Source organism: Macrobrachium rosenbergii, chromosome 12 (assembly GCF_040412425.1).
Source record: "Macrobrachium rosenbergii isolate ZJJX-2024 chromosome 12, ASM4041242v1, whole genome shotgun sequence".
In the NCBI taxonomy this organism is placed as follows: domain Eukaryota; kingdom Metazoa; phylum Arthropoda; class Malacostraca; order Decapoda; family Palaemonidae; genus Macrobrachium; species Macrobrachium rosenbergii.
The window spans coordinates 9,998,001-10,017,382 of record NC_089752.1 but is presented as its reverse complement, the minus strand read 5'-3'; the positions used below and the strand labels follow the sequence as shown (position 1 = coordinate 10,017,382).

The window sequence follows — 19,382 nt, the reverse complement described above, 5'->3', positions numbered from 1 at the left end:
TCATTGTGGCTATTAAAAATACTAATAAACTGGTGATAGTGATCAGCATATATATGTACATATTAATGTACTTATATATGTACATATATAAATACATATATATGTACATATAAAAGTACATATATATATACATGCATATATAATTTATATATACATATATATGTATACATATAGATATAGATTATATATATATATGCACATATACTGTATATACAGTATTTACATATATACTCAAACATCCACCACTTATACATACATGCATACATACATACATACATACAGACAAACAGTATATACACGCATAAAAATGGAAAAAAAAAGATTTGGTAATTAGACACTGATCATTAAGAGCACTAACATTAAAATAATCCGCTTGCCACTTTCTGCCTACACTTACACAACATCTGGATCATTTCGAGATCAGTCTATATACAAGGCACTTTCCAGGTATGTGCGAAATACTACTGTCTCTAGGGTGTATACCTCTGTATGTTTCCAGTTATGGAGGCAACTTCATAAACAGTCAACATTATGTATTCACTAAAAGTCAACCACCTGTTTCTATTTACAAGAAATAAGATACATTGCCCAAACAAGCAAAGTATACATTGAATACTCCTCTGTATATTACTCGGAGAGTGCTGTTTTCAAGTGACTACTCCAAAATGGGCACATCTTGGTGCTCCCGAATTCCGGCGCTTAAGTTATTGCAAATAATCCTGCGCAAGGTCCTTCAAATACACTCTGTTAGGAGGACCTTGATCCTGCGTAACTGGCTCGAACGTGCGGTGGAGACATCTCTGCGCAGACGCCCTGGTTCAGCAGTCTTAGGGACCTCCTTCCCACCTGAAGAGGTTCTGCAGTGGTGGGTCCCACAGCAGGAAGAAGAGGTCCAGGAGCATTATGTGAAGTGGAATGGGCCACAGGAGGGTGCTGGATGGAGGGACCAATGTGGACACGACCCCGTTCGTCTGCATCGCTGCCGGAGTCTCGCCTAAGGCATACAAGCATTTTTAGTAAGTAGATAAAGGCGTCAAACATACAAGCACACTCGAACAAAAGCAAAACACATACTTACATTTAAACGTGAAAACATGCTATGTACAGTATAATACTCATATCGACAAGCTCAAGTCTCCGTGGTCTCAGGAGGGATACGTCTGCCTCAGCAACTGTGTCAGCGCACAAGATATTCAAAACATCGTTGTTACAAATATTCATCTAGTAAGCCTTATGCTGGATCTTTCCTGGAAGACAGGAAGGTCACCATCATCATCATCATCATCATAATCATCATCATCTCTTACCATTGAGGACGTGGACCCTCAGGGTGGTGTATGCGGTATTCGAAGGGGCGCAAGAATAGTTGCCGGTGTCCGATGGTCTAGCATCCTGTGGAGATACGGTCAAGTTAGAGATACAGAAGCCGTTTCAAACATACTTAAATTAATTAAAACAAAGCGCTTATAAAAATGTTCTCATCTTTATATCTGTCTCTGTAACGGCACAAAGTCTAAGTCTAATATGTAAAGTTTAGCAAATAACTGAAAGTAAAAGGATAAACTGTCAAGCAGCCAAAAAGTAGACGGACCCAGACTTCGGACGCCTTAACGGACTGCTAATGTGATTTGTCTAATTAGTCCCAGTGACTGGAAGGAACATAAACGCTAAAGAACAAAAGGTTTCGAGTTAATCATAGCAGTAAAAGAAGGACTCCGAAAAGCCTGCAACCAGATTCGACCTCTGTCACATCTTATACGATAACCGCACTTTTATTCTTTACCGAAGAAGCCTGTGAAGTTCCTGGAAAAAAATTATTAACCTTTTGGAAAAACAAATTCTCTCCCTCTTGCAGGAGACACAACTGTCAAGAGATGAATTCGCAGCTCAAGAGAAAGAGAACCGTGAAACAGAATCACAACAGCAATTCATTACATAAAATATTATCGAAATGTAGATGGCTTATTTACATGAAGTAAATAGCTTTACTGAACGTTGATAATGAGCGTTTCTATTCAAAGATACAATAAGAATTCAATCTACATTCGTCGGAAAATAAATATTAAAACGAAACGGAAGAGGTACCTGGTGGGTGTGCATAGTAAGCTTATTAAAATAAAAACACGCCTTCAAGCTCCGGCAATAAAATAAACAAATGCGCATTTACATTAGCGAAATAAACTACGACAAAAATGCCTTAAAAATTTTTTGATTTTCTTCATTTTTACAATGGCCACTCGTTTTCTGAAGACTAAAGTGATTACATGGCATCCTTAGATAATTTTCAAATAAGACACTTATGCTATTTAAACAAAACATCAATATCCTTTATTCTGGCTTTATAATTGTTGTTGGAATGGAATGGACTACAGAATTTTGACCAAAGAGCAAGCGCTGGGACCTATGAGGTCATTCAGTGCTGAAACGGAAATTGACAGTAAGAACTTTGAAAGGAGTAACAGGAAAAAAGCTTCGCAGTTGTACTATGAAACAATTGTTAGGAAAGGCTGGAAAGTCAGATGGAAGAAAGAGAATATGAACGGAGGTACAGTAAAAGGAATGAAAGGGGTTGCAGCTAGGGGCCGAAGGGACGCTGCAAAGAACTTAAGCACTGCCTACAGTGGACCACATGAGATGCAATGACGGCAATACTCCCCTAACAAAACTTACTCAGTAATGAAAAGTCTAAATTTAGAGCTGCATACCATACACAAGTGTCTGACGTCAGCTAAGATACTCATTATCTAGAATTATTCCTTTTGAATTTAACTAATAAAACCAACGGTTGGTCAGATGTCCCAAAAATGCTGGGTTATAGAAATTTATTTGTAAATTTAAGGAAACTATCCATCTAGAAATATCAAATAACAACAGTTACCTTAAACAATTAAGTCTTTTTTTATGAAGAGAATAACTGGAACATAAAATTTAGGCCAAAGGCCAAGCTCTGGGACCTATGAGATCATTTAGCGCTGAAAGGGAAATTGAAAGTAAAAAGGTTTGAAAGGTGTAACAGAAGAAAAAGCTCGCAGTTGCACTATGAAACAATTATCAGGAGAGGGTGGATGAAAATGAAGCAGAGAATTTCCATATTTTAAGGAAAAGAAGGTATTTACTCACAAGATGGTACAAACAACTGTTTGTCTACCTTGCTGTGCTAACATAACACTGTCAGTTTTAACCGTCAAGATAGTTTGCTTCTATTTACAGTTTAAAGAGTAAAATCGTGACACTTTCGCTTGAAAGAGAACATTCACATTCCATAAAGGAAGAAACCTTACAAGATTCTAACGATTCTGCTTCCTCAAAGAGTAGATTTACCCCTCCGCTCTACATTCAGGATGAGAAACCCAAGGCTTCCATGTTTACTGCTCGTTCTTCAATAGGTGGAATAATGAAAGGCACCATCGAGGAGTGGCGCCTTCATATTAAGTACAGACTACGTAGGGTATTCCTTCTAATTTATTCCTTCTAATTCAAGATGGATTACGAGCTAGATCTTAACCATGTTTTCCGAAGGTGAAAAACTTTTCATGTGGGTCTAGACCTACTTTTCTTCCGCAAGGGGGTAGGTAATTATGATACAGAAAATTAGACCCTTTGCGAAAGTCAAAATGATAAAGAATACCCCGCCCCGTGTTCTAACAAAATGCCAAGCCATGGAACTATAGCATCTATTTTTTTTTTTTTAACCGGACAAATAAATTGGGCCATAATGGGATTATAGACCTTTTCTTCGGCAGGAAGAGAGATGGAATTCATTAGAAAAGGTGGCCTTGGCACTTTCCTCTGCGTCGACTATGTTTCCTTTCGTAGATTCGAGATTTGTTTTTCATTTGCCTGCCCGCCGCGGCTGCGGATATTGGAAATCTCATCACCGTAACGTATGAGTTCGCGCGTCGCCCCGAATGTCACTGCGGCCCGCTGATGTTTAGGACTTTGTCTTAAAGGCTTCGCGTCTTTTATTCCGTCTTAGAGGCATTGATTTTCCCACAGAATGTGACACCGAGGAAATCCCGGTAGAAATACGAGGAGAAAACGGAAATGAAATTACATAACCTAGACAGTTTCTCAGGTGATATTGCCTGTGTCTAAGTATTCCCTTTTTTCTTTTTTTTTTTCCTTTTCCCGCCCGGAGGTCAACTTCTAATTCTGTACTGGAATTGTTGCGAAGTCATTCTTTATACTTTAAGTGAAGCCTGAATGAATTCTTTCGTATAATACTTAAAACACTAATGTATTTCGATAACGACAACAATGCCTAACTTGAGTGTATTGAACTAATCAAGAGTAATATGGGAAGAAAAAATACAGGGAGGATTATCCATCAGCAAGATCTCCTGAGCATAATTATCAAATGTAAACAAGTAAAAAATGCGCCAAAATTTCTTCGGCGCAATCGAGTTTTCTGTACAGCCACTACAACATAATATTATAATCAAGGCCACCGAAAATAGACATAATGCTGTATGAGCCGCGGCCAATGAAACTTTAACCACAGCCCGGTGGTGGCCTATCCTACAGCGTTGCCAGAATCACGATTATGGCTAACTTTAACCTTAAATAAAATAAAAACTACTGAGGTTAGAGGGCTGCAATTTGGTATGTTTGATGGTTGAAGGGTGGATGATCAACATACCAATTTGCAGCCCTCTGGCCTCAATAGTTTTTAAGATCTGAGGCCGGAAAGAAAAAGTGCGGACAGACAAAGCCGGCGCAATGGTTTTCTTTTACAGAAAACTCAGAGGTAATCCATCGGAAAAAGAACAAATAACACATAATAACTACATCCGAGGATCATATTCTTAGGAGGAGAAAATCCAACTAAATGTTCATGATTTATCATGTGCTTTTATTCTCCATTTCTTTTAATTAACTACGAATGGAAATAAAAATTGTCGAGCAAGTTTTAACTGAAACCTCGGTCTGTCAAATATTATTATTTGTGAGACACTGACAAAGACAATTTAGTCCTACACACGGTATATGTATATGAGTGCGAATGCACATACACGTATAAATATACATAAAAGCGCATATTCAACTAAACAGATTAATTATCACGTTTTAGATTAATTATTTATACATGGTAAAATGGCCCATTATTTTTTGTTTTTGTTTTTTCCATGTTTCTTCCCTTCTGTATTTATGATAAAAATATTTTCCTCCGTTACCAAAAGTTCCTGTGTATAAACAATAAGAGCAATAATACAATGTTTGTTAGAGAATACTAGTATCATATTCCTTAATATTTACGTTTTTCTAATGAATTAAACAAAACGTAAAGTAGCGTCTTTCTGAAACAAATTCATAATAACAGAGAATTGTTCTCGGTTGGACGACGATTAACTTTACCTTTTCTTCATTTAATTGTCGAAGCTCCTTTTATTCTTCACCATTTTTACTTCCTCGTCACAGGCTTATAATTTCTTCAGAGACCTTTAGGCTCTAAGGTACGGACGGTACGAACGGTATACGACCTCCTGTTTTCATGATACTGCGTGAGTGTTGGGTGATGAAGACGTTTGTTCAAACTTATCCTCTCCCACACACGCAGCCGGCAAGAGGACCTATCTGCCCTAAAGTGGAAAACTTCAGTGTCTACAAAAAATTTCGAAATTGAGACAAGCCACCTATTGGGCTCGTTAAACACAAAATACACAAGTTACTGCAGTTTCAGAATGAGTCTTCAGTGCTTTCCACGAGTATTTTGGGGGGGGGGTCCCCATTTGCAGTACCTGCAAAATCAGTAGTAAGGCAAGGGAAAACTGCAGTATCTACTATTTTTCTCAGTTTTGTATTTTTTGCAGATACTGCCGTCTTCCATTTTAGGGCAGCTATGTGTGAACACGTTAACAGAGACCTTGTTTGTGTGCCAGGGGCCTGGTAAGCGAGGAATATCTTATCACTGATTTTAACCGTAGTCATTGGACCTGTACACTTTTGTTAGCAGGAGGACTGGTAGTTACAGCCTCATGACCTTGTCCTGCCAATCAGGGGCAAGGGCCAGGTCTGCCCAAACTCAGATGAAGGGTTTGTGACTCTTAAGACCCACCTAATTTATGCAAATAAAAGCATTTGCAAGAGCAGGGGCCAAGATTATAGTTCAGGCCCTTGTGGAAGCACCATAGAGATGACCTTACTGAGAAATACCAACGTGTCACACAGTTCTATTCATCAGGAAACCATCCAACCTGGTGTAGCTCGATCCTACCGAATGATACGAACACTCTCGTCGTTCCTTTTTTGTTTTAGACACATGATATACTTAACAGCACGTTCCAGGAGCTTTACAATTCCAGCAAAGAAGAGATAATCAGGTAAGTACCTTTGCTTTGCTTCGGGGCATGAACACCACTGCGACAGAGTTCTAGATTGATTAAAGCGGCGCCTCTCAACATCATGATGAAACGTATCAAGTAACAGAACAACTGTTTAGAATATTTTGAATAAAAGATAATTAGGCTTTCATTGGAATAATTTCTTAATTCAATTTTGATTTGCACGTCAACGTAACTGCTTGTTAATTTAGTTAAATAATTAATTTTGCTGCTACTCCAAGTCTCAGTTTTGTAGTCGTATTCAACTATGCATTTTTTTTTTTAAAACTTGTATCATGATTCAAGATATTTTTGAGGGTACATCTAGTCAGAATAACTGAATGTTTTGCAGCTTGTAAACTTAACAACAGCATCTCTGATTTAAAGTTTCATGCACCCTTACCAAAGCATGTAACAAAATTATTTTTTAGCAGCATTCATTAATATTGTGCTTGTCTATTTATTGGTTGATGTGGTTGTAGGGAACAAGAGTGAGTGGCCTATCTTGTACGCTACGCCAGGAAGTGAGGAAAACAAACCACCTGTGTTTATCACCAGATCATTGTAGTGATGCTGGAAACAAAACCTCATTGGCAACTGTATATCTTATGTGTTCAGATTTACAATTATTGCCGTCTGGATGGGGTGGCATATTGTCGAGGTGAGCGATTATTATATGTCCTGAATTCAGAAGCGGTATAAATATTGTCTCTCAGAATCGTATCAATTATGAAATCGTACGAGTGGCTGCTCTGATGTGTTGTACATAATTTAAATTTACATTTGTTCGTCGTGTTCTATTTCTATTTTAATTTTGCACACTGGTTCGTGCTATTTACTTATTTAATTTACTGATATCTGTGCGATCTTTTTGTTTCCCGATGTCAGCTATTTTTATTTTCACATAAATTGTGTCAAGCTCCAGAATTTGTGAGTTTATTCACTGCTTGGAAGATGAAGAAGATAAACATTTCGTGTTGGAAATATCGAGGGATTTGGAAGTAAAGCTATCAATAACAAGTTTCCCATGATTTCCAATGTTTTCTGTCTCTCTCTCTCTCTCTCTCTCTCTCTCTCTCTCTCTATATATATATATATATATATATATATATATATATATATATATATATATATATACACATATACATATATATGCATTTATGTATGTATATACAAAAAAATATATATATATATGCAAAATATATGCAAATATATATATATGTATATATATATAGATATATGTCTATGATTATAGCTTTTCTTATTACGTTTCTTTCAATATTCCTCTTTAGTTTTCTCCGTTAGTTGATTTTCTACGGTAAAAGTGCCTTACTTATTTCTCACGTTAATTTAACCACTACGGAGAAAGTGATATTTGAGGAAGTGATATTTGAACGACGATTTACGCTAGTAAGAACGTATTTACAGCAAAGATGCCAATGGCGAGATTTGTCTAAATTTATGACAATCTACGTGAACCGCATGACGCTTTTCACAAAAACGTAAAGGTCGCACATAGATGAAAGCAGTTTTTAGGTTTCGTATCCGATCCCTTGATTCCCAAAAATCCATTGAATTTAAATTTCCCAGACGTCTTTTGTTTTACCAGAAATTATATTAATTTTCCCAATTTGGAATGATGGCTTCTCATAAGGTCATCTGTGCTTACGACATTTTTGGCTACATTTTAGCTAACTGCAGACATCCTCTGGGTACGTGTCAAATCAGTGAGAAATAATTTTTGTCTTTTTCACATTTTACTGGTCTTTCAAGCTTCCCAGTTACACTTATATGGTTTATAGGGCTGTGTAGATCATCTGTCAGTACTTCTGACATTCCAGTTTCAATTTGCATGCTCAGTATCCAACAAGAACCCTACACCATAAGCCAAGTTTGTTTTAGCAGTCTTGGGATCGACTGAATTTCTCCCTGGTTCTTGAACTGGACTTCTGTTCCTATCTCTTGGTATCCTGACTCCCTCTCCCTCTCTCTCTCTCTCTGAAAGCCTCGTAGATTTAATCATCAAGGCCTTTTGATGGCCTCGTCTTCTCCTCCCCCCTTTTTCTTGTTCTCATCGTGAGGAATGCGACGTGATAAAAGTTCAGCGCAATTTGCATTTCTCTCAGAGTCGTCGTCAGTGGTAAAGCCTGATCTCTGAATTTCCTGAAATTTAAGTTTCCCCCAACTACACCTCACTCGGGGCGCGGCGAACAGAGGATATAGAAAGAATTTAGAGAAGAATTGGTTAACGAGCTTTTATTTTTTTTTTTAGCTTTCTGTAAAGAAAACTACTGTGCCGGCTTTGTCTGTCCGTCCGCACTTTTTCGGTCCGCCCTCAGATCTTAAAAACTACTGTGGCTGGAGGGCTGCAAATTGGTATGTTGATCATCTAACCTCCAATAATCACACAAACCAAATTGCAGCCCTCTAGCCTCAGTAATTTTTATTTTATTAAAGGTTAAAATCAGCTATAATGGTGCGTCTGGCAACGATATAGGATAGGCCACCACAGGGCCGTGGTTAAAGTTTCATGGGCCGCGGCTCATACAGCATTATACCGAGCCCACGGAAAGATAGATCTATTTACGGTGGCCTTGATTATACGCTGTAGCGGCTGTGCAGAAAACTCGATTGCGCCGAAGAAACTTCGGTGCATTTTTTATTTGTTTATTAATATTTACGTGTATTTCTCTCTTTGGATTTTGGCTTTCAGTCTGGCTACCTCCCGCTATAATTAATCAGTTTGGAAAGGATGTATAATCAGTCGGCGAATACTTACAATTGGATGATATAATTTTATATACGTTGTTTCGTTATAACTCATTTTGATTTCTTTTTACATTGTTACGCTATAATCATTTCATTTATTTTTACATTGTTACGCTATAACTCATTTCATTTATTTTTACATTGTTACGCTATAACTCATTTCATTTACTGATACATTGTAATCTTCAAATTTCTCATAATTTGTTTGGAACGCAGATACTAATTGTGCCATGATTCGCTTCAATGATGATTTTTTCCCGATGAATACACATTCATAAATGCTGGTGGAAAGAAGCAAAGGAAAACATACGAAAAATGTACACCTTAACATACAGAAAATGTACATCTTAAAATACTGATTGTAAAATTTACTAAGTACAGACATTCATTATATTCTTGAATAAAGACTGGAGTGTGATGAGACATCCTGTAGCTGCCTGTAACTGACAATAATAAGTACTGAGAGAGAGAGAGAGAGAGAGAGAGAGAGAGAGAGAGAGAGAGAGAGAGAGAGAGAGAGAGAGAGAGAGAGAGAGAACATTCGATTCACTCTCATCACGTCTACTGGATCACTTAATAACTTTATGACGTGTATTACGAAAGGGGAAATAAGAGACACTTCCCTTAAGTGAACAGGGGATATGGTAGTTGGGAGGTGGGGGGGAGGGGAGATTTTCCTAAGGGCATCGGTTAGTTGCCATAGCAACCAAAGCATCATGGGGGCGCCCCCCTCTGGGATTACATCTGCAGTCGAAAGATCTGCTTTTGTTGTTTCTCTGTATCCGCGCGTGTTGTTTCGCTCGACTTCCGGCTTGCAACCAAACCGCGTAAAGTTTAATTATCAGAAATATACTTTTGAAGGCGAAAGAACAAGCGAATTGCAAATATCGGAAACATGAGGAATTTGTTCCTCGTTTTCTATACTCCCTGCCGCACCGTTTTCTTCGCTTACGAACACGCAACAATACGTACATAAAAACTATTCCGGAAAAACGTCCTTTCAAATGGGCAGACGCGAGAGAATAACGGAAATGAAAACACAGGAGAATAAGCTTTCCGGTCAAGCAATGTGAAAAAGTCGACATTAATTATGAAACTTTGTTCATAAGGGCGCATATATCACGTCGAGGAGTTCCTAATGGCAAGAAATGAAAACTTCTCCAGTTCTTTCTTTTTTCTTTCGGGGAAAAAACGTTTTTTCCTTTTGGAGAGAGAGAGAGAGAGAGAGAGAGAAACAAAAAAGGATAAGTCCTCCGAACCGGTTTTGCAGCAGAGAGGAAACTATTGTAGTACTTTTATAAAGTTCCGGGAAATTAGGACACAATAGATGTTTGTTAGACGTAAACTTTATTCACTTTTTCTTTTTAGGAAAAGACGCTAAAATGACAGGCTTTAAATGAAGCTCTTTTTCTTCTGGATGCAACATAACACAACCCGAAAATATTGTTATGTGAGTGTGAGTTCTGGGGGAGAAAAAGGCTTGACTATGTATGCACATTTATATATATATATATATATATATATATATATATATATATATATATATATATATATATATATATATATATATATATTACACATAAATATATACATATATGTATAATATATATATATATATATATATATATATATATATATATATATAAATTTATATATATAAGTGCATACATGTGTATATATATATATATATATATATATATATATATATATATATATATATATATATATATATATATATATATATATATATATATATATATATATATATATATATCATGGAAAACATAAAAATGCGTATGCAGAGTATGATGTGCAGAAAACGTTACGAACAGAACCGAAGACCATCTGACCATTACGGATAACATTTTAAGAGGAAGATGGGATCAGCTGTGAGTTTTTCATCAGGAATCAACACTGTGAGTTACATCTTTATTACAAATAATTCGGCGAAACTCCACCAGAGATTGTTACTGAAAGAGTATTTTAAAACCAATGCTGATATTCCCAAACAATATTGTGAAGACCTTTCTTCAAAACGGAACTCTTGGTACTCAGTGATTGGTTCCTCTTGCCATAGGAGCTGAATCCGATTGACTGATCACCTTTCCTACAATATTTATGCCAGATTTTAACACGGAAAGGCTTTTTCACCTGCAAGGCTAATCATTTTAACAATCGTTTGAGAAAAATAAGGATCAATTAGGTCCCCTAATTATAAAGCTTCAAATCACTCCATGACTCTTTGCGAGCAAGAAACAGAACAACTTTCACTCGCTTCAACGCAAGTCTGGAGATGGAAAGTCGACGCATTCCGTTCCTGACGGAAAATTGCTTCGAGTTCATAAAGCTTTTGATTAGCTTTTATGGCCACAGAGGAAGATCCTTCATTAATGCTTTTTTTTTTTATATCCTGTTAAATAATTTTTCATTCTGTTCCAGAGCAGGAGCCGCGGAATTCAGGAATAGTGTTAGCGGGTTCAATTTCACCGGAATTCTACTCTACTCCTACTGAAAGAGGAATAAAGTAACATAAAAGTTGGGCTCGTTCATTCTGAAGAATATTAACCGTTTCATAGCGCTCAGCTCTTTACTTCTTAAGAACATTCTGAGGAAACGAGAAATATGCGAAGTCTTTGATTTGGCTCCAATGAAAGAAATGTGACCACGCTGGCATATCTATTACCATTGTCCCCAACAGTTCGGAATTGGAATTTCACATTCTTTCTCTTATCTTTTAATTTTAAAGAGCTCAGTCAGATACATGATGTGTCTCCATTCTGCGAACGTTACAAAAAAGTATACTAAGAATAAAAGTGATCTGTAATTTGCTTGCAATTTACAGCGTATAGAAATTGTTGACAAATGGGAGTTTTCAAATCTGTCTTAGGGAGGAGGATTTACAACAGTGAAATGCACAGAATTATTTCGAATACATTTCTGACTATCCATATAATATTTAGGCCCTCCAATCTATAAACAAGAAATCTGTTAACAATCACTATTTTGCCGATGGCTGGTTACGTGACATGCTGTCTCCAACACTGCCTAATAATTTTCATGAACGAGCGGGCCCAAACTCTCTCTCGATATTATCAGCAAAGTAACACCGAAGCCATTTACGTTTCCCCAGCATTTTTCTCCCCCAGCTCTTACTACACTGATCTGATCTGAAAATGTGAGTGAAAGTCTCCGGAGTACGCATTACAAGCGCCGTTACTTAAGTCTCTGGAATAACTTCGGAGCTGAAGGGCGTACGAGAGGTTTTGTGAATAATTTCTGAACTTCTTGTTGCGGTGGAGAATTTCAGTAATAAAATGAAAACTATATAAGATAACATCATGTTTAAATGTGACTGATCTGTTATCAAGATAACAGATTACTCACATTTGATAACAAGTATCCTTGATGTCCTCTCATTCTCTCTTTCTCCATAACGTCAATTAACTAGTGGATGAAACGTTAGATTTTATGTCAGTCCCTCTCTATCTCCCTCTCTGAGAACAGCTGATCAATCTCGCGTGCCTTGCGTTCGGCTTAAAAAAATAATTAAAAATGATCTAGCTTAAGTCTTTGAAGATATAGAGAAATGGTTACGAATCTGCAATTTATCTATACATTGCACTGGCTTCCTCCTGTTTCGGTGAATTATTCTTTGCACAGTCCTGCTTCTTTGAAATAAGTCAGCATCTGATATCTCTGCACGAGAGACAGTCAGGCATCCTTTCGAAAGGATATGTGGGATCAGTCCATAATTTGCATTTATACTGCCTCTTCGTACTCGATGGATTCATGAGGTAAGATCGCTGCAGGATAACAAATACATTTTATTTGGATAAGCGAAGATATCTTTCCTTCCCTCGGCGAATGAATGAAATAACTACTTGGCTGTACGCCTGCATTTTACATTTCATGGAGATTGCTAACACTCGCTTGATTTTACAGCGCCTGTTGTTCCCGGATTTGCGGAGCACATCCATCGTGTCCGCCCAGCGAGCGCCGCGCAACTAAAGTGGATCTCGAGGAAGATCGAAAGCCACTGCAGACGTTTGAGTACTATCTCTCGAGAACTTTCTTCGGCTTCGAGTATTATCTCTCAAATACTCCCTGCAGTTTCAATGAATTTTATTCGAGCAAATCTGCTGTTGGAATTTGCAAATCTTCACGTAACCAAGAGTATTTATTTATTTTTTTCATTTAGAAGTTCTGTTGAGTATCTTAAGTGAATTTGCATACGCTCTAAATCGTAAAAATATTTAAGAAGCCCCAGTATAATACTGGTATAGAAAAGAGTGGGGGAAAATGGTTGATTATATTCATATTTGCACTCTGCCATATTCCTTTAAGAGACTGATTACACGCACTTGCTGCTTAGTAAACTATAATCGTACCCTGCTCTGAAAAGTGTACACTATTAGTAGATTAAGTAATGCTTATGGAGTCATCTCGAATTTAGATAAGAAATCTTTTGGGCAATAACATAAGATGTCCTCTGCTGAAATGTGATGTAGATTTAAAGCTTCATATACGTCCGTATGTGTGAATGTAGAGTCCCATATAAATGAAGAACCTCTTCTCAGAAACACTTGCCCTAGATTCTCAAATTTATGATTCTAGGTACTCCATATTTATCATTCTAGGTGTCCCATCTTTACTAGGATCCTCTACGCAGCCGTCAAAGAGAATTTTTATCCGTCTACTTAGCTACGTCAACTTTTTTTTTCTCTTCTCTATTTAGTCTTATCTAACTTGTCTGTCCTGAGTAATTTCTCCAAATGTATGTAGCTCTTTTTCGGTTCATCTCGAATGCTGCTCAATGCTTTAAAGATTCCCCTTTCATAGTATTATCGGCAAGTCCGTCGTCTTACTTTTATATTTATATATTTATATTTTTTATATTTGTATTTATATACTTACAAATATTTTATATATATATATTTATATATTTTATACATCAATAATTGTATATTTTATATATAAATATTTGTATATTTTATACATATATTTTATAAATACATTTTATATATAAGTATTTATATATTTCATAAATATATAAATATTTTACATTTATATATTTATATTTTTAACTGTAACACAGAGAGTCGGTGAATCGAAGGCCATTCTATTTTCGGACAAGAAAGACAATGTTCTCGGAGCTCTCCGCTAATCACTACCTTCCCTTCTTCGTCAACAGTCGGCCCTCAGAAAGGGCATCCGCGAAAAGGGTGCGATTATGTAATAATCACTTTTTCGGTTTTCCGTTTAGGGCCACGTGTAACTCGTATAGTACACGTGGGTAGTGACTTTATGTAAATGAGGCGAACGAGACAATACAACTCAAGAAACGCATGCATTTTGCTGAGCACTCACGCGAATTTAGGGCTGTTATTACAGAACTTGAGAAGTAGAGTTTACAATAAACAAGCAAGAAGGGCGCCGAAGTTTCTCCGGCGCAATCGAGTTTTCTGTACAGTCGCTACAGCGTATAATCAAGGCCACCGAAAATGGATCTATCTTTCGGTGGTCTCGGTATAATGCTGTATGAGCCGCGGCCCATGGAACTCTCACCCGCCCGTGATGGCCTTTGTTGTTGCGTTGCCAGAAGCAAGATTATGGCTAACTTTAACCTTAAATAAAATAAAAAAAACTACTGAGGAGGATAAAAACTACTGAGGGCTGCAATTTGGTATTTTTGATGATTGGAGGGTGGATGATCAACATACCAATTTGCAGCCCTCTAGCCTCAGTAGTTTTTAAGATCTGAGGGTGGACATAAAAAGTGCTGACAGAAAAAAGTGTAGACAGAAAAAATGGCGGACGGACGGACAAAGCCGGCACAATAGTTTTCTTTTACAGAAAACTAAAATTAATGTTTGAGATTCTGAATGGACGTATCTATGACACGAGAAGAAAAACATAGTCAAAATAAGAATAAATAGATCTATTTTCCTCTCTGTTTGTTACAGTAAGAACTAAACAGACTACAAGGCAAACACATAATATGAAAGCAGTCTGAGTAATTGCGGGTTTCCCTGGCTTGATTATATCAGAGGTGGCCACATGGCACATTATGACGCAATGTGACAGACAAACAGCAATATTTGGAGACGGTACAAAAAGAAAAGGTTTTAGCTTTCTGAATAGAAAACTATTGTGCCGGCTTTGTATATCAGATATCAGAGGTGGTCACATGGGCACATTATGAACATTGTGCCAGACAAACAGCAATATTTGGAGACAGTACAAAAAGTCTCTCGGATCCATTTTCTGAAAGCGCCTGCACGGCATGAATGATGATTTTTCCAAGGTGCGATATTGCTATCGGCGATGAGGAAAACTCAAGGAGATGTGAGATAACGCATTGGCTCAGAATATTTGGAAGCATAAGTTGTCTAGGAAACGAGTTCGAAGAAGAATGGGAAAACGTTCACCAATTCGATATTCGGTGCGAACAAAAGTGAGGATAAAAAGGTTCTTCATTCAGGACAGGGTGCATTGACACCTCAAACATGCTTCTGAATAACCTGAAGGTAATTAAAAAAAAAAAAAAAAAAAGTAAAAAATATGCCGAAGTGTCTTCGGCGCAGTCGAGTTTTCTGTACAACAGCTACAGCGTATAATCAAGGCCACCGAAAATAGATCTATCTTTCGGTGGTCTCGGTATAATGCTGTATGAGCCGCGGCCCATGAAACTTTAACCACGGCCTGGTGGTGGCCTACCCTACATCGCTGCCAGAAGCACGATCATAGCTAACATTAACCTTAAAGAAAATAAATACTACTGAGGCCTGAGGGCTGCAATTTGGTATGTTTGATGATTGGGGGGTGGATGATCCACATACCAATTTGCAGCCCTCTAGCCTCAGTAGTTTTTAAGATCTGAGGGCGAGTAGAAAAACGTCTGGACAGAATAAAGTGCGGACGGACAGCCAAAGCCGGCACAATAGTTTTCGTTTACAGAAAACTAATAAGACATGCTGCAATGGGCTAATGAAAATATGAATAAAACATTAGAATATGTTTTGGGGGAAAGGGAGAGAAGTAATGTATTTACATGAAGCAATATCTGGAAGGTAAAAATGTGTAGCTTATGAGAATAATTGAAGACTACTAAATTTTGAACCCAAAAATCATTTGAAGCTCTTATGCTAAAATAAAAATCAAATTTACACTGAAAATATATTAGCGAGATAAATCCATTTATGAAAAATTATTGAAAGACGTACGTAGTGTTACGTAAAAGATTGATGTGAAATGTAATAAAGACGTCTTCGTCTGAGAAGTTATAAATAAGTGAGGAAAGAAATGGATTAGTTCGCTGCAAAGGTGCACACGAAGCTAAGCTGTCGTGGAAAACACTTAGCAAGTAAAAAATTCGCCGAAGTTTCTCCGGCGCAATCGAGTTTCCCGTACAGCTTATACTCAAGGCCAGCGAAAATAGATCTATCTTTCGGTGGTCTCGGCATAATGGTGTATGAGCCGCGGACCATGAAACTCTCAGCCGCTCTTGGTGGCCTGTGTTGTTGTGTTGCCAGAAGCACGGTCATGGCTAGAGCGCTGCAATTTGGTATGTTTGATGATTGGAGAGTGGATGATCAACATACCAATTTGCTGCCCTCTAGCCTCAATAGTTTTAAGATCTGAGGGCGGACAGAAAAAAGTGCGAACAGAAAAAAGTGCGGACGAACATACAAAGCCGGCACAATAGTTTTCTTTTCAGAAAGCTAAAAACAGAAAGATATCAGAGTTCGTGGGATGTTGCAATATGATGCTGAACCCATCGCACTCAATGACAGGCTTCCAAAGAAAGCGAGAGAGGGGTAATTTTCAAAACGCTTTACAGAAAGGTAGAGAAGCAGAGACAAAGGCTTTCTTGGAACAGGCCAGAAAATAACTAAAAGGTTGATGGGAAATATAAGCCTAGAAAGGTCATCGGGGATATACCGCGCCTAAGAAAGAGACTGTCTGTGTAGATGTATAGTTTTTATGGAAGATCCGTGAAAAAGTCTACTAGTCCTTAAGATATATATATATATACGAGTATATATATATATATATATATATATATATATATATATATATATATATATATATATATATATATATATATATATACATTATATACGTATATATGTGCATATATATACATAAATACGTACATACATATATATATATATATTTACATAAATACTCATAAATATGTATATATATGCATATACAGCATATAATATATGTATGCATATGTATATACTGTATATGTATATATAATATATGTATAAATGTAGAGAGAGAGAGAGAGAGAGAGAGAGAGAGAGAGAGAGAGATAGAGAGAGAGAGAGAGAGAGAGAGAGAGAGAGAGAGAGAGAGAGAGAGAGAGAGAGAGAGATGGTCTGTGAAAGGGACCGATAAAAAATCCAGCCGAAAGCTTTGGGAATCCATGTTTATATTAAAGATTGCTATATATAACGAAGAAACTTGTAATCAGAGAACTTGGAATTATTTGGGAAAGACAGAATTATAACAAAAGAGGCTTTTGTGCTGAGAATTAGGTTAAATCTACTTCATCTTATCACCATTCGCCTTCAATTGCCCAGGTCTGTGTTGGTCAAGTGTATAAGGTTGTTTTGACATTAATCAATTCACGAAAAAAACAAATGGCGAGGGTGGGTTTCCAGATTACTGGAAGCGCAAAGAAAATGGAATGCTGCCTCAGTACTTTCTGGAACTTTCACAGAGGCTGATGAACGAGTAATTTAAGTGACAAAGGTAACAGGATAATGATGCGTTATGAAAGATAACGTCTAATTTGGAAGGTATGGTAGGAATGCTAAGGTAAGTGTTATTCATATGCGACGTGTTGCTGCCAGACAAATGAATTGTCCGTGAAATCTATGTAGTGCAAGAACGGTTGACGAAGAACTGGGGAATCAAGGCTGCCTTACGTGGAGAGGTGATCAGCCTTATACTGAAGCGGCTCTTGACAATGTTAAGGTCCGGCGTTTAGAACATGGGAAAGTGTCATCATATGCTGCGTGCATGGGACGGTTAATGAAATATACGAACCACCGACTCCTGGCACTAATTGCTAGTTCGAGGAGGAATATAGAATTTGGGCCAAAGGCCAAACGCTGGGACCTATGAGGTCATTCAAAGCTGAAACTGAAACTGACAGTAAAAAGGCTTGAAAGGTGTAACAGGAGGAAACCCTCGCAGCTGCACAATGAATCAATTGTTAGGAGAGTCTGGAAAGTAAGATGGAAGAAAGAAAATATGAAAGGAGGTACAATAAAAGGAATGAAAGGGGTTGCAGCTAGGGGCCGAAGGGACGCTGCAAAGAACCTTAAGTAATGCCTACACTGCACTGCATGAGGTGCACTGACGGCACTAGCCCCCTACGGGAACTAATTGCTAATTGCCCGCCCCATTACTGATCAGACCCAACGCTGATCGGACAATCAACGACAATTGTATGACTCTTGAAATATAGTACTACACATCACAGAAAGTGTATGATGAATTATCTTAACCTACGAAAACACATGCAAATATGCCGCCATTTCTTATAATATAATTTAAATCATACGATTATTATTTACCCTTGTCGTTCTAAGTTGTTGTGCTCTGTAATTACTAACCTTATGCCCTCTTGTTATGTGGTAAAGCGAAGGAGCAATGGAAAGGAATATAAAATTTAGGCCAAAGACCAAGCGCTGGGACCTATCAGGTCATTCAACGCTGAAAGGGAAAATGGGAGTAGAAAGGTCTGAAAGGTGTAACAGGAGGAAAACCTCGCAGTTGCACCACTGAAACAATTTTAGGAGAGGGTGGAAAGCAAAATGCAAGAAAGATGATAAATAAACGGAGGTACAGCAGGGGGAATGAAAGGGGTTGCAGCTAGGAGCCGAAGGGATGCTGCAGAGAACTTTAAGTAATGCCTACAGTGCACCGCGCGAAGTTTACTGACGGCACTGCCGGCGTACGGGAGTGGAGCAAAGGAACAAACAAACACGAGGCCGAAAAAGATATGAGGACAACGAAGCTCCGTGCGGGGGGGGGTGGGCGACGTTGTTATTTTTGACAAGGATCCAGGTTATCGGCGGCGCCGGTCTCTCAAACGGCGATACAAAGGACCAGAGTCACCCGGCAGGATTCGTCGCAATGGAATCATTTCTTGCGGAAATCAAAGCCTTCAGGAGATTTCGGTCGGAAAACAAAGGAAGTATACGATTCACAGAGAGAGAGAGAGAGAGAGAGAGAGAGAGAGAGAGAGAGAGAGAGAGAGAGAGAGAGAGAGAG

At 37.8% G+C, this 19,382-nt stretch overlaps 1 protein-coding gene across 1 annotated transcript in view; it reads right to left on the bottom strand.

Annotated features, from left to right (window-relative positions):
• Positions 1–244: 244 nt before the first annotated feature.
• LOC136844378 (zwei Ig domain protein zig-8-like) overlaps positions 245–19,382 on the bottom strand; it is a 623,526-nt gene continuing 604,388 nt past the window's right edge. The window contains exons 7-8 of the mRNA XM_067113463.1: positions 1,308–1,392; positions 245–994 (exon numbers count right to left, since the gene is read on the bottom strand). Coding sequence (XP_066969564.1) covers positions 828–994; positions 1,308–1,392 — 252 coding nt within the window. The 3' untranslated portion in view covers positions 245–827. The remainder of the gene's footprint in view (positions 995–1,307; positions 1,393–19,382) is intronic.